General features: G+C 38.3%; 1 protein-coding gene across 2 annotated transcripts in view; it reads left to right on the top strand.

The window, feature by feature from the left end:
- UGGT1 (UDP-glucose glycoprotein glucosyltransferase 1) overlaps window positions 1-14,946 on the top strand; it is a 110,992-nt gene that overhangs the window by 52,195 nt on the left and 43,851 nt on the right. For both annotated transcript variants that reach the window (XM_005202234.5, XM_002685231.6), the window contains exons 18-19: window positions 387-551; window positions 12,476-12,596. In XM_005202234.5, coding sequence (XP_005202291.1) covers window positions 387-551; window positions 12,476-12,596 — 286 coding nt within the window. The remainder of the gene's footprint in view (window positions 1-386; window positions 552-12,475; window positions 12,597-14,946) is intronic.

Here is a 14,946-nt window from a genome sequence, read left to right as displayed (position 1 = left end):
TTTGGGCTGTAATATGTATAATTCAGATCTGTTAGCCTGGGCTGCTTAAAATTACCCTCATCCCCACCTTCAACTACTTCTTGATTTATAAGGTTTTGTGGTTTTATTAAACCTCAGTAGTTTAAACTCAAATTTACCTAGTAGGATATTAACTATGATGTTCTTTATATATATATTTAAATTAATTTTTATTGGAGTATAGGTGATTTATAATGTTGTTAGTTTTTTATATATTTTGAAAATAAGTTTTCTACAGTTATCTCTTGGATTCTATATTTCTGTTGATTTTTTTTTCTTATTAGAACATGTATATGTCAAAAATATGCTTTGTTCCATTTTTCTCAGGAATGACAAAAATATCCTGTTTGTGGTCCCATGTGTTTCAGGAAGCAAGAAGTTACTATGAGCAGACTGGAGTTGGCCCACTGCCAGTTGTCCTGTTCAATGGAGTGCCCTTGGAAAGGGAGCAGCTAGACCCTGATGAATTGGAAACCATTACAATGCACAAAATCCTAGAGACCACAACTTTCTTTCAAAGAGCAGTGTACTTGGTAAGTAGTGTTTTGGGTAGATTTTGAAAGAGAATGGTTTGCTTACATTTTTGTAGTCTCTGTATTAGGCATTAAAGTTCTTGAAGTATCACTGTTTTCTGTACCACTCTCAACTGATTTGTAGACTCCCAGCAAATTCTGGGAGTGGAAATATTCGTGAGACTTCTGTACATTGTTTTTGAAATAACTAATTTTATTGGCTTTAAGATTAAATTTTATACTAAAAATTCCTAAGAACTTAGCCATTCTTAGAAACATTTATTCTACTTCTAAGGAATTTTGACATAGAGAAATTCAAATATGCCATATGTGTGTGTGTGTAGTTATTATTGACATCTAACTTACATGCCATAAAAGTCAGCCTTTTAAGGTGGACATGCGGTAGGTTTTAGTATATACACAGAATTATGCAGCTGTCACCTTTGTCTAATTTCAGAGCATTATTACCCCTAGAATAAACCTGACACCCAGCAGCAATTGCTTCCCATTATCCCCTACCCTACCCCCTGACAACCATCAGTCTGTTTTCAGTCTGTGTGGATTTCCTGTTTGGATAGTTTATATAAAGGGGTTCAGGTAATATCTGGTCTTTTGTGATTGATTTCTTTTACTTAGCATAATGTTTTCAAGATTCATCCTTGTTGGAGCATATGTCAATACTTCATTCCTTTTATCACCAAATAATAGTTCCTCCAATGGACAGGCCGCGTTTTGTGCATTTATCAGTTGATGCATATTTGGGTTATTGCCACTTTGAGGCTACTGTGAATAATGCTGCTGCTTGCTATAAGCGATCGTGTAAAACTTTTACTGTAGACATGTTCTCAGTTGTCTTGGATATATACCTCGGAGTGGAATTGTGTGTCAGTTTAGTTCTATTTTTAACAGTAATTCTGTTTTTAAGAGAGCTGCCAGACTGTTTTCCAAAGCAGCTGCACACTTAAACATGTATACAGGTTCCATTTTTTATACTTGGTATTATCTGTCTCTTTGGTTATAGGCTAGTGGGTGTGAAGTGGTATCTCATGGTGGTTTTGATCTGCATTATTCAAACATGAATGATGTTGAGTGTTGTTGCCTGTGCTTATTCACCATTTATTTCCTCTTTGGAGAAATGTCTATTCAGATTATTTGCCTGTTTTTAATTGGGTTATTTGTTTTATTACTGTTGAGTTATAAGAGTTATTTATGTATTCTGGATATGAATTACTTATTATATGTATATAATTGTCAAATATTTTCTCTCATTTTCTGGTTTGTCTTTTTACTTTCTTGGTAGTGTCCGTTTACTTTTTTTGTTGTTGCTTGTACTATTTGTATCATATGTAAGAAATCTTTACTTAATCCTAGGTAATGAAGATTTCTGTTTTCTTCTGAGTATTTTATAGTTATTTCTCTTAATGTTTAGTTCTTTGATCCATCCTCAGTTAATTTTTGTATGTGGAGTGAGGTAGGAGTCTATCTCTTTTTCCATGTCCAATTTGAGACATGCAGCTGGATATCTTTGAACTATTCAGTTAGCTGCCCCAGTACCATTTTTGAAAAGAATAGCCTTTCGCTGTTAAATTGTCATGGTACCCTTGTCAAAAATAAATTGCCCACTAATGTATAGGTCTATTTTTAGACCGTCTGTTGTTTCAGTTAACCTACTTTTCCTATGTAAGTACCTCACAGTCTTGATTATAATCATAATCAAGTTTGAGTTTTCCAACTTAGTGTTTTTCTGTTTTTAAGAATGTTTGGCTCTTTTGTGAGTATTAAATGTATAAACATATGAATGTGAAATATATAAATGTATACTGAAGCAGTCTCTATAACAGCAAAGAATGAGAAATGATTTAAATATCCAACAATATGGTGGAACACAATGCAGCCGTTAGAAAGACGTTAACTAAGACCATCTAAAGACATGTCTACAACATGTTGCCACGGACCAGCAAATGGATTATATAAGGTAGTGTGGCTAGGCTGATCTTATTACTGTGTATATGTGAATGTGTCTGAGTAGGTGACATAAGTATATGTGTGTGTGTGTGTGTTAGGCTGGAAATGTGCTTAGTCACCCAGTCATGTCCAACTCTTTGTGACCCTGTGGACTGTAGCCTGCCAGGCTCCTCTGTCCATGGGGATTCTCCAGGCAAGCATACTGGAGTGGGTTGTAGTGCTCTCCTCCAGGGGATCTTCCCAACCCAGGGACTGAACCCAGGTCTCCCACATTGCAGGCAGATTCTTTACCATCTGAGCCACCAGGGAAGCCCAGGCTGGAAATAAATAACTCAGATGAGCAGCTTTTTCATGGACAGCATGGCGAGATCACAGATGATTGTTTTTCTTTGAACTCTTCTGTATTTATCATATTTTCATCAATGAATATGTACTATGGTGCTAATTTGAAGTAAAGAAGTTTTTAAAAAAGCCTTAGCCTGTTTACCGCCTGACAGGAAAACTACTCAAGCACAGAGAAAACCAATTGCTTTATAGTTTTAAAATTGAAATTATATTAAAAAAAATCAGATTTGAGTTCAAAGTGAGCTTCAGACAAGATAATTATGTGCCCACTTCCCTGGTGGCTCAGACGGTAAAAGCGTCTAGGTACAATGCAGGAGACCTGATTCGATCCCTGTGTCAGGAAGATCCCCTGGAGAAAGAAATGACAACCCACTTCTGTACTCTTGCCTGGAAAATCCCATGGACAGAGGAGCCTGGTAGGCTACCGTTCATGGGGTGGCAAAGAGTCGGACGCAACTGAGCGGCTTTGCTACACTTGTGGTTTTAAAACTCATTGTGTGGTTTTGAGTAAACATTACAAATTTCAGCTCACTATTTGCTAAAATGAATATTTTTAGAAAGGAACTTTTCCTAATCACATTGATTTACATGAACACCTTTGGTTTTCAATCTACTCTTTTCACTGGGCTCCTGTCTATGGTCAGACATGCCCCATCTGCCATTTTGCATCAGGCCAGCTTACAAGACAGTTGTCTATAAAATTTGTAAAATCCCTAGTGAAATTTGATTAACTAAAACCTTAATTAATCAGTCATGTAGGTCTTTGTTTTTTAGGAGAAAGATCAAAGAAAGAGGAAATAAAATATTAGAGACTTCAAGCCGACAAAAAGCCCCTGAAACTCAGCTTTACACGTATGCTTTGTGCTTGTTCCATGTTCAGATGAATCTTAAAATTCCAAACACAAAGAAACCCGAAAAAGCAGCTGAAAGAAAATTAACATAGCCCCAAATCTCTGATTTAGCCACCATATTACCAGTCTTTAATGCATACACAAAATAGATGCATGCCCATGTGTATATATACTCATATATCTGGGAGGAAGATGATGGCTGGGGGTGGTCGCTTCCTCCTGAAAGTTTGTACCTGGAGTATTAATATTTGAAATGTACCGACAATTTTAAGTTTCTGGAGATGGAGGCATCATTTCTCCTTTGGAGTAGACTTCTAATGTTTCTAGAAAAAGTCCCAGTCTGGGCTGTTTAGTTCCCAAATATAAAGGACTTGGCTCATATACCGAGAGAAAATGTCAAGGTCACCATAAATATAACTGTTGTTGTATTCTGTGATGTGGCTACTAATGGGAACAAGGCTATTCTTTAGCCTGACTGTGCCCTTAATCTGTCGGGGAAATGATTTTTATGTAAATAAAACTTTGGATTGGACTGTTAGTATTCCTTAAAAAAAAAAGAAGGTTTGGCTTTTCTGTGTCCCTTTAATTCCCTATGTATCTTAAAATAAGCTTGTCAGTTTCTACCAGAGAGAGGCCATTGGGATTTTAATAGTAATTGTGTTGAATCTGTAGTTCAATTTGGGGACTATTGATGTCTTAACTGTAGTGAATCTTCCAACCCATGAATGTAGGACGCATTTCCATTTACTGTCTTTTAATGATGTTTCATAGTTTTCAGTGAAGAAGTCTTAGACTTTTGTTAAACTTATTCCTTAGTATTTTATATTTTACTCTTTTTGGTGCTGTTGTAAATGCATTGTTTCTTTAATTTTGGGGTAGTTTATTTGTGAACTTGAACTTGTTTATTAGCTCTGTTAGTCTTTTGTGTGGGTGCGTGTAGATTTCTTAACATTTTCTGTACAGAAATCATTGTCATCTTTCAAATGACAACAGCATGCCTAGAGTGAAACTCTTGAGTTTTTCCTACTTATAATATGTTACATTTTTTTTTTTTTTGCAACAAATTACAGTATTTCTACTCTCTTAGTTTTCTGCTTTTCAAGACATCAAAGTATGACTTACTGTACAGATATTTCAGGACCCCAAAGCAATGTATAGACAGAAAAAAAATCTCAGTATACTTAGGGATTCTCAGTAGCTTGAGAGGGAAATCAAGGTCTGGCATTCTTATAAATGATGATTATTAAGACTGATCAAATGGAAAGACTCAAATGATTTGTCAGTTTTGAACTGTGTATTTAATTATTTACTACAAATTCCCCTGGTTATTGTCATAAGAGTAAAAAAAAAAATCTCCCTCTGTATCTAGTCATCCATCTACCCACCTTCCAATAATAGGTAATTGCTGTTTTAAGTTTCTTCTGAGTTGTTCCAAAACATTTTTGTATCTATATGCTAACAATGAAAATTTACTCCTTCCTAACCTTTATTCAAAGTGGTAACAAATTATTAATGCATAACTATACTACACCTTGGTTTTTTTCACTTAACAAAATACATAAGTCTTTCTAATTTGGTGTATAGAGTATTCTCAGTTTTTTTAAGATAGCCATGTAGTGTTTCATTAGTAAGCAACTTTGCCCCACTTGGCAGCACATTTGGCAATATATAGAGATATTTTTTGTTGTCATAGTTTGGGGAGGAAAGAGGTGCTGCTGGCTTCTAGTGGGAGTGAATCAGGCATGCTGCTAAACCTCGTGCAGTGCTCAGGACGTCCCTTCCCTTCCAAAACAGCAGGACATCACCTCCCTTTCCAAAGAGTTATCTAGTCCAAAATGTCAATAGTGCTGAGATTGAAAAACCATTTTGTGGATATACCCTCACTGCATTTCTCAGATATATAAATTAACATTTTCCATCAAAACTGGGAACTTTTTACCCTTTATTTCTTCTATTAGTCTTTTGGTTTGTGATGACTTCTGACACAACACGGCCCAGAGTTAGGACATAGTCCTAACATATTAAGGACATAGTTCTTCACAAGATTGTCTTTATTTTAGACACTAGACACAAGTTCAGAGATCCTCAGGCCACCCTTACTTATGATCAAATAGCTACAAATGCAGGTATCCCCTTAGTTATGATAATTTGCTAGAATGGCTTACAGAACTCAGGATAGTGTGGTTTTTACAGTTAGCATTATTAAAGTAATAGAATATGTATCAGAAGCAGCCGAAGACTGAGGAGCACACAGCAAAGCTTTGGAAGGTTCCAAATGTAAACATTCTATGTCTTTTCCCTGTGATGCCAGGTTATATTATCCTTCCAGCTCTTTGATGTGGGATACAATTGTTCTGCAGTGTGTGGGTCGTCTGCTTGGTGGTTCTACGGTGGGGTTACTGGGGACCTCCTCCAAGAGGGCTTATGCCACAGGCTGTGTGACTCAGATCTGCCACACGCAGAGCCCCTGCCTCTTCGACAGGCCCCTGCTGACCTGCATCTTCACAGGAGACTCTGAAACACAGGTCTGGCTCAGTCTCTGTGGGGTCTCTGGGTCCTGGTATGCACAAGGTTTTGTTTGAGCCCTCCAAGCATCTCTGGTGGGTATGGGGTTTGATTCTAAACGTGATTTCACCTGTCCTGCTGCCTTGCTGGGGCTTCTCATTTGCCCCTGGACACGGGCTATCTGTTTTTGCTGGGATCCAACATTTCTCCTGTCAATGGTGGTTTAGCAGTGAGCTGTAAAAAAAAAAAAAAAAATGCAAAAGGCAAAATAGTTATTTGAGGAGGACTTACAAATAGCTGAGAAAAGAAGAGAAGCTAAAGGCAAAGGAGAAAAGGAAAGATACACCCATTTGAATACAGAGCTCCAAAGAATAGCAAGGAGAGATAAGAAAGTCTTCCTTAGTAATTAATGCAAAGAAATAGAGGAAAACAATAGAAAGGGAAAGACTAGAGATCTCTTCAAGAAAATTAGAGATATCAAGGGAACTTTTCATGCAAAGATGGGCACAATAAAGGACAGAAATGGTATGGACCTAACAGAAGCAGAAGATATTAAGAAGAGGTGGCAAGAATACACAGAAGAACTGTATAAAAATGATCTTCGTAACCCAGATAATCACGATGGTGTGATCACTCACCTAGAGTCAGACATCCTGGAATGTGAAGTCAAGTGGGCCTTAGGAAGCATCACTACGAACAAAGCTAGTGGAGGTGATGGAATTCCAGTTGAACTCTTTCATATCCTAAAAGATGATGCTGTGAAAGTGCTACACTCAATATGCCAGCAAATTTGAAAACTCAGCAGTGGCCACAGGACTGGAAAAGGTCAGTTTTTCATTCCAATCCCAAAGAAAGGCAATGCCAAAGAATGCTCAAACTACTGCACAATTGCACTCATTTCACATGCTAGCAAAGTAATGCTTAACATTCTTCAAGCCAGGCTTCAGCAGTACATGAACTTCCAGATGTTCAAGCTGGGATTTAGAAAAGGCAGAGGAACCAGAGATCAAATTGCCAACATCCATTGGATCATCAAAAAAGCAAGAGAGTTCCAGAAAAACATCTATTTCTGCTTTATTGACTATGCCAAAGCCTTTGATTGTGTAGATCACAACAAACTATGGAAAATTCTTAAAGAGATGGGAATACTAGACCACCTGACCTGCCTCCTGAGAATTCTGTATGCAGGTCAAGAAGCAACAGTTAGAACCGGACATGGAAAAACAGACTGGTTCCAGAATGGGAAAGGAGTACATCAAGACTGTATATTGTCACCCTGCTTATTTAACTTATATGCAGAATACATCATGTGAAATGCTGGGCTGGAAGAAGCACAAGCTGGAATCAAGATTGCTGGGAGAAATATCAATAATCTCAGAAACACAGATGACACCACCCTTATGGCAGAAAGTGAAGAAGAACTAAAGTGCCTCTTGATGAAAGTGAAAGAGGAGTGTTAAAAAGCTGGCTTAAAACTGAAAATTCAAAAAATGAAGGTCATGGCTTCCAGTCCCATCACTTCATCACAAGTAGATGGGGAAACAAGGAAACAGTGACAGACTATTTTTTTGGGCTCCAAAATCATTGCAGATGGTGACTGCCGCCATAAAATTAAAAGATGCTTGCTCTTTGGAAGAAAAGTTATGACCAACCTAGACAGCGTATTAAAAATCAGAGAGATTACTTTGCCGACAAAGGTTCATCTAGTCAAAGTTATGGTTTTTCCAGCAGTCATGTATGGATGTGAGATTTGGACTATAAAGAAAGCTGAGTGCTGAAGAATTGATGCTTTTGAACTGTGGTGTTGGAGAAGACTCTTGAGAGTCCCTTGGACTGCAAGGAGATCCAACCAGTCAACCCTAAAGGAAATCAGAAGGACTGATACTGAAGCTGAAGCTCCAATACTTTGACTACCTGCTACGAAGAACTGACTGCTTGGAAAAGACCCTGATACTGGGAAAGACTGAAGGCAGGAAGGTAAGGGGATGACAGGATGAGATGATTGGATGGCATCATTGACTCAATGAACATGAGTTTGGGTAAACTCTGGGAGTTGGTGATGGACAAGTAAGCCTGGCGTTACAGTCCAAACGGTTGCAAAGAGTAGGACACGACTGAGCAACTGAATGACTGAACATGTTGGGTATTTCCATCCAGGGAAGTTCAGTTAAGTTTTGGCGTCCAGATTTTTTACTGGGGCTTCCTTATGTAGCTGCTGATCAAAAGCTTTTAGGTTTAATTAGGTCCCCAGTTGTTTTTTGTTTTTATTTTCATTATTTTAGGGTCAAAAAAGATCTTGCTGTCATTTATGTCAAAGAGTCTTTTTCATGTGTTTTCCTGTAGTGTCTGGTCTATACATTTAGGTCTTTAATCCATTTTGAGTTTATTTTTGTGTATGGTGTTAGGTAGCATTCTAATTTCATTCTTTTACATATTGCTGTCCAGATTTCCCAGCACCACTGATCGAAGAGGCTGTCTTTTCTGCACTGTTCCTGCCTCTTTTGTCACAGACTAGGTAACATAGGCTTGTGGGTTTATCTTTGCACTTTCTATTCTGTACCATTGGTCTATGGTTCTGTTTTTGTGCCAGTACCATATTGTTTTGATTACTGTAACTTTGTAGTATCATTTGAAGTCAAGGAATCTGATTCTTCCTCCTCCATTTTTCTTTCTCAAGATTACTTTGGCTGTCCAGAATCTTTTGTGTTTCCACACAATTTGTGGAGTTCTTTGTTGTAACTCTGTGATGAATACCATTGGTAATTTGATAGGAATTGCATTGAATCTGTAGATTGCTTTGGGTAGTATATTCATTTGCACTACATTGAGTCTTCCAATCCAAGAACATCATATATTTTTCCTTCTGTTTGTGTCCTCTTTTGATTTATTTCATCAGTGTTTTATAGTTCTCTGAGTTCAGGTCTTCTGCTTCTTTAGGTAGATTTATTTCTTAGTATTTTATTCTTTTTATTGCGATGGTAAATAGGATTGTTTCCTTAATCTCTAGTCTTTTGTTGTTCGGAATCTAATTTCTGTGCACTGCATTTTCTATGCACGTAATTTCTGTGCACTAATTTTGTACCTTGCAACTTTACTTCTGTTTCATTGACTATGCTAAAGCCTTTGACTGTGTGGATCACAACAAACTGGAAAATTCTTAAAGAGATGGGAATGCCAGACCACCTTACCTGCCTCCTAAGAAACCCATATGCAGGTCAAGAAGCAGCAGTTGGAACTGGATATGGAACAGACTGATTCCAGATTGGAAGAGGAGTACATCAAGGCTGTATATTGTCACTCTGCTTATTTAACTTATATACAGAATACATCATGTGAAATACTGGGCTGGATGAATCACAAGCTGGAATCAAGATTGCCAGGCGAAATATCAACAACCTTAGATATGCCACACTAATGACAGAAAGTGAAGAGGAACTTAAGAGCCTCTTGATGAGAGTGAAAGAGGAGAGTGAAAAAGCTGGCTTAAAACTCAGCATTCTAAAAATGAAGATCATGGCATTCAGTCCCATCGCTTCATGGGAAATAGGGAAACAATGGAAATAGTGACAGACTTTATTTTCTTGAGCTGCAAAATCACTGCAGATGGTGACTGAAGCCATGAAATTAAAAGATACCTGCTTATACAAAGAAAAACTATGACAAACCTAGATAGCATATTAGAAAGCAGAGGCATCACTTTGCTGACACAAGATCCATCTAGTCAAAGCTATGGTTTTTGTAGTAGCATGTATGGGTATGAGAATTGGACCATAAAGAATGCTGAGTGCTGAAGAATTGATGCTTTTGAACTGTGGTGCTGGGGATGACTTCCTGAGAATCCCTTGGACACAAGGAGATCAAACCAGTCAATCCTCAAGAAAACCAGTCCTGAATATTTGTTGGAAGGACTGATGCTAAAGCTAAAGCTCCAGTACTTTGGCCTCTTGATGCGAAGAGCTGTCTCATTGGAAAATACCCTCATGGTGGGAAAGATTGAGGGCAAAAGGAGAAAGGGGCAACAGAGGATGAGATGGTTGGATAGCATCACTGACTCAATGGACATGAGTTTGAGCAAACTCTGGGAGATAGTGAAGGACAGGGAAGCCTGGTGTGCTGCAGTCCATGGAGCTGCAGTCCAGAGTTGGATATCACTCAGTGACTGAACAACAACAGCAGCCTCACCATATTCACCGATTAGTTCCAGTGGTTTTCTGGTGGAATCTTAAAGGATTTTCTGTGTATAGTACTGCAAACAGTGACAGTTTTACTTCTTCTCCAGTTTGTCGTCCTTTTATTTTTCTTCTTTGGTTGCCATGACGAGGACTTCCAAAACTATGTTGAGTAAGAGTGGTGAGAGTGGCCATTGTTGTCTTGTTCCTGATCTTAGGGGAAATGCTTTCAGCTTTTCACCATTGAGAATGGTGTTTGCTGTGGGTTTGTCATATCTGGTCTTCATTATATTGAGGTAGGCTCTCTCTATGCTCATTTTCTGGAGAGTTTTTTTTTTTTTTAAATAAATGGGTGTTGAACTTTGTCAAAAGCTTTTTCTACACCTTTGAGATGATCATATGATTTTTACTCTGTTAATATGATGTATCACATTGCTTGATTTGCATATATTGAAGAATCTTTGCATTCTGGGATGTGCAGATGTGTGAGATTCAAAGTGTGTATAGAGATATAAATGAAGCAAAATTGTCACTTAAACATTCCTGTTCCTCACTGTTCATTTTTCTTTCTGCAAACAATCCCTGTGTGTGTGTTTGTAGGTGGACTCCATTTAAAGGTATGTATAATTTTCATAGATGTTGCCAAATTTCCTTCCTTCAGTTAGGCTTTTATCATAGAGACCAAAGTTATATACATGGGCTTGCATCTATACTGAGTCATTGAGTACCTTTGTAAGTCTTTTGAATTGTGTAGTTGGTTTGCTGCTGCTGCTGCTAAGCCACTTCAGTCGTGTCCAACTCTGTGTGACCCTATAGATGGAAGCCAGCCAGGCTCCCCTATCCCTGGGATTCTCCAGGCAAGAACGCTGGAGTGGGTTGCCATTTCCTTTTCCAATGCATGGAAGTGAAAAGGGAAAGTGAAGTCGCTCAGTCGTGTCCGACCCCCAGCGACCCCATGGACTGCAGCCCACCAGGCTCCTCCATCCATGGGATTTTCCAGGCAAGAGCACTGGAGTGGGGTGCCATTGCCTTCTCTGGTAGTTGGTTTGTATGCTCATTATTGGCTTATAGTTTGAGATTTTGTATGTGAGTTATTGCTCTTGAGGTAAGTAGCCACAGAAGATGCCTGAATGGATTTTTTAAAGACTTGACTGTGTATATTTCATTCACATCTGTTTCCCCTGAAAATCATGTTGAAGTATGGTTTTGTGTGAAATATTTTCAGTGTGAAAGTTTATAAGTTTACACAGCCACATATACTAGATCACCTTCATGAAGTACAAGTATTTCTATAATATGAGAAGCATGAAAGGGAAGAGTTAATGATAAATGATTTCTTTTTCCCCAATGTAATTGTGACCCTAGAAATACAGGATTATTTGGATGCCTGAGATTGAAAAAGGCTTGGGGTAATTTTTTTTTTTTCAGAGAATATTAACTGCTTTAGTGAAGTCATTTGGCTTTGTTCTTTAGAGAGAAGCTTACTGTGAGTAGATCTCAAGGTGGGTTTTTGCTTGTGTTAACTCCAGTTTCTCAAGCTTGCTTGTTTCTGTGGCAAGATCGAATAAACATGGGTTTGCATTTCATATGCACTTCTCATTAGCTTTGTGGCTTTGAGTAAGTTATTTAACCTTACTGTACCACATCTTGCTCACATTGTCGAACAGATTAGAAATACTGTACATAAAGAGCCTGCTTGGCAACGACAAGAACCTATAACTTGGTTATATATATATATATATATATATATCTCCCTATAACTTGGGATAACTTCTATTTTTAGCTGTTACTAGTTTGTCAGAAGATAATATAAAAATGATTTTTTAGCTCCTAATAAATCTATTGATCAGTGGCTCAGTGGGTAAAGAATCCACCTGCAATGCAGGAGATGCAGGAGACACAGGTTTGATCACTAGGTGGGGAAGATCCTCTGGAGAAGGAAATGGCAACCCACTCCAGTATTCTTGCCTGGAAAATTCCTTGGACAGAGGAGCCTGGTGGGCTGCAGTCCATGGGACCACAAAGAGTCTGACATGACCGAGTGGCTGAGCACTACTCAGATTTGTTTAATGTGCTTCTTGCCTGCATCCTGTCTCTTTTTTTCCTGTAGGGTGAACTGTCCCATGATCAAGATGTGGTAGAGTATATCATGAATCAGCCAAATGTTGTTCCACGAATCAACTCTAGGATTTTGACAGCTGAGCGAGAATACCTGGACCTAACAGCAACCAGTAAGTAACATTTCAGGAACACTTTAGGCTTTTTTGATTTGTCTTTCAAAATCCTGTATTTATTGGATTGTAATGTTCAGAAGATAATCCAAGATTGTGACACGATTTTGTTTAAACTCTTTGTACCTTGATTTCATTATATGAGCCTCTAAATTTACAAGAGTTTCCTCCAGAGGAGAGAAATTCTTCCTGGATAAATCTTTGTAAACTCTGAAAGTTATTCAATGTCTTTTAAATGCCAGCTAAACATAGGCAGTAGATGGTAGGAATGGTCCTGGATTATTGGCTTTCTTACAGTCCTAAAGCTCTTAAGCAGCTGTTTTCTTCCTAGGTCTGGTGTCAGTTTCAGCAATAATGTTGACAAATATCTCAGAGAGCTTTACTGTGTGGACTTAAGAATGCCTTTTTAACAAATAAAGCTTCACTGAGAAATACCGTACTTGCCATAAAAGTCAACCTTTCAAATTGTACAGTTATAATGTGTACTGTTTTTAGTATATTCTCAAAGTTGTGTGATCATCACACTGTCTAATTTTAGACTCCTCCGAAGGAAATGATGTACCCCGTTAGTAGTCCCTCTTCTAGTAGTAGTCCATTTCCCACTTCTCCTGTCCTTCAGCAACTACCTAATTTAGTTTCTCTTTCTATGGATTTTTCTGTTCTGGATATTTTATATAATTGGAAGTTTTTTGTGACTGGCTTCTTTCACTAAGCATAAAGGTTTTTAAGGTTCATCCACGTTGTAGCCTGTCTCAGAACTTCCTTTTTACGACTGATTCCTTTTCCATTGTATAGACAGGCCATACTTTGCTTACCTGTTCCTCAGTTGATTAATGTTTAGGTTGTTTCCACAAGAATACCTTTTTGTAGCTCATGAAACTGAATACCGGAAAAACAAACAACCTAGTCAAAAAGCGGGCAAAATACATAAACAGATATTTCTTCAAAGAAGACATACAGATGGCTAATAAACACATGAAAAGATGCTTAACATCACTCATTATTAGAGAAATGCAAATCAAAACTACAATGAGATATTACCTCGTACAAGTCAGAATGGTCATCATCAAAGATCCACAAGCAATAAATGCTGGAAAGGGTGTGGAGAAAAGGCATCCGTTTTGCACTGTTGATGGGACTGTAAATTGATACAGCCACTGTGGAAGACCGTATGGAGATTCCTCAAAAAACTGGGAGTAGAACTACCATATGACCCCACCATTTCACTACTTGGTATATACCCTGAGGAAACCAAAATTGAAAAAGGCACATGCACCCCAATGTTCACTGCAGCACTGCTTACAATAGCTACAGCATGGAAGCAACCTAGATGTCCATCGACAGATGAATGGATAAAGAAACTGTAGTACATATATATATATATATATAAAAATGGAATGTTACTCAACCATATAAAGGGTCACGTTTGAGTCAGTTCTAATGAAGTGGATGAACCTAGAGCCTATTATACAGAGTGAAGTAAGTCAGAAAGAGAAACACAAATATTACATATTAATGCATATATCTGGAATCTAGAAAGATGGTGCTGATGAACCTGTCTGAGGGCACCAGTGTCTGAGGGCACAGATGCAGAGAGCAGACGTGGGGACATGGATGGGGGAAGGAGAGGGTGAGATGCATGGAGAGAGGCATGGGGGCGCACACACGCTACCACGTGTGAAATCGACAACCAGTGGGGATTTGCCCTGTGACTCAGGGGCTCAGACTGGGGCTCTGGAACAACCTGGAAGGGCGGGAAGAGGGGGGTGGTTAGAGATGGAGGGGACACGTGCGCACCCATGGCTGACTCTTGTTGATGTATGGCAGAGGCCAGCTCAGTATTGTGAAGCAGTTTTCCTTCAGTTAAAAATAAGTAAGTTTGGAAAATGAACAAACTGAAACAATGCCTTGTTTAGAAGTTAACCCCAGCTGCAGCTTGTTCTTTGCCTTTGCTGGAGACTGTGGAGGCCACTGTGACGAACTGCAGGAAATGACATGGAGCTATCATTATTTGCTCAGGAAATCTCACGGGGAAGAAAGGATATGTTAACGGTGAAGTCAGAACCAAGTGTATTCGTTGTGGTAGTTGAGTACGATAAATATATAAATCTATTTGTGATTGGTACTTGATTGCGGCTATCTCTGTTCTACTTGAAACTAAATTCCTTTTCTTTCAGGCAGAATAAAATGGTTAAATATAGGCAGAGGAAAAATTCATATGTATGCTTATATTTGAAAAAAAAAGGTAGTTAAGAAAATGCTTTTTTACCAGAAGAATTAGTAGTGCAAGGCAGGCAGTGTTATGAATCTTCATCCTGTTTGTTGTTTCCATCATTTTAAATTAAGCTGT

Source organism: Bos taurus, chromosome 2, assembly GCF_002263795.3.
Source record: "Bos taurus isolate L1 Dominette 01449 registration number 42190680 breed Hereford chromosome 2, ARS-UCD2.0, whole genome shotgun sequence".
In the NCBI taxonomy this organism is placed as follows: domain Eukaryota; kingdom Metazoa; phylum Chordata; class Mammalia; order Artiodactyla; family Bovidae; genus Bos; species Bos taurus.
Note: the sequence above shows the minus strand (reverse complement) of the source record. Positions and strands in the feature narration are given on the sequence as shown.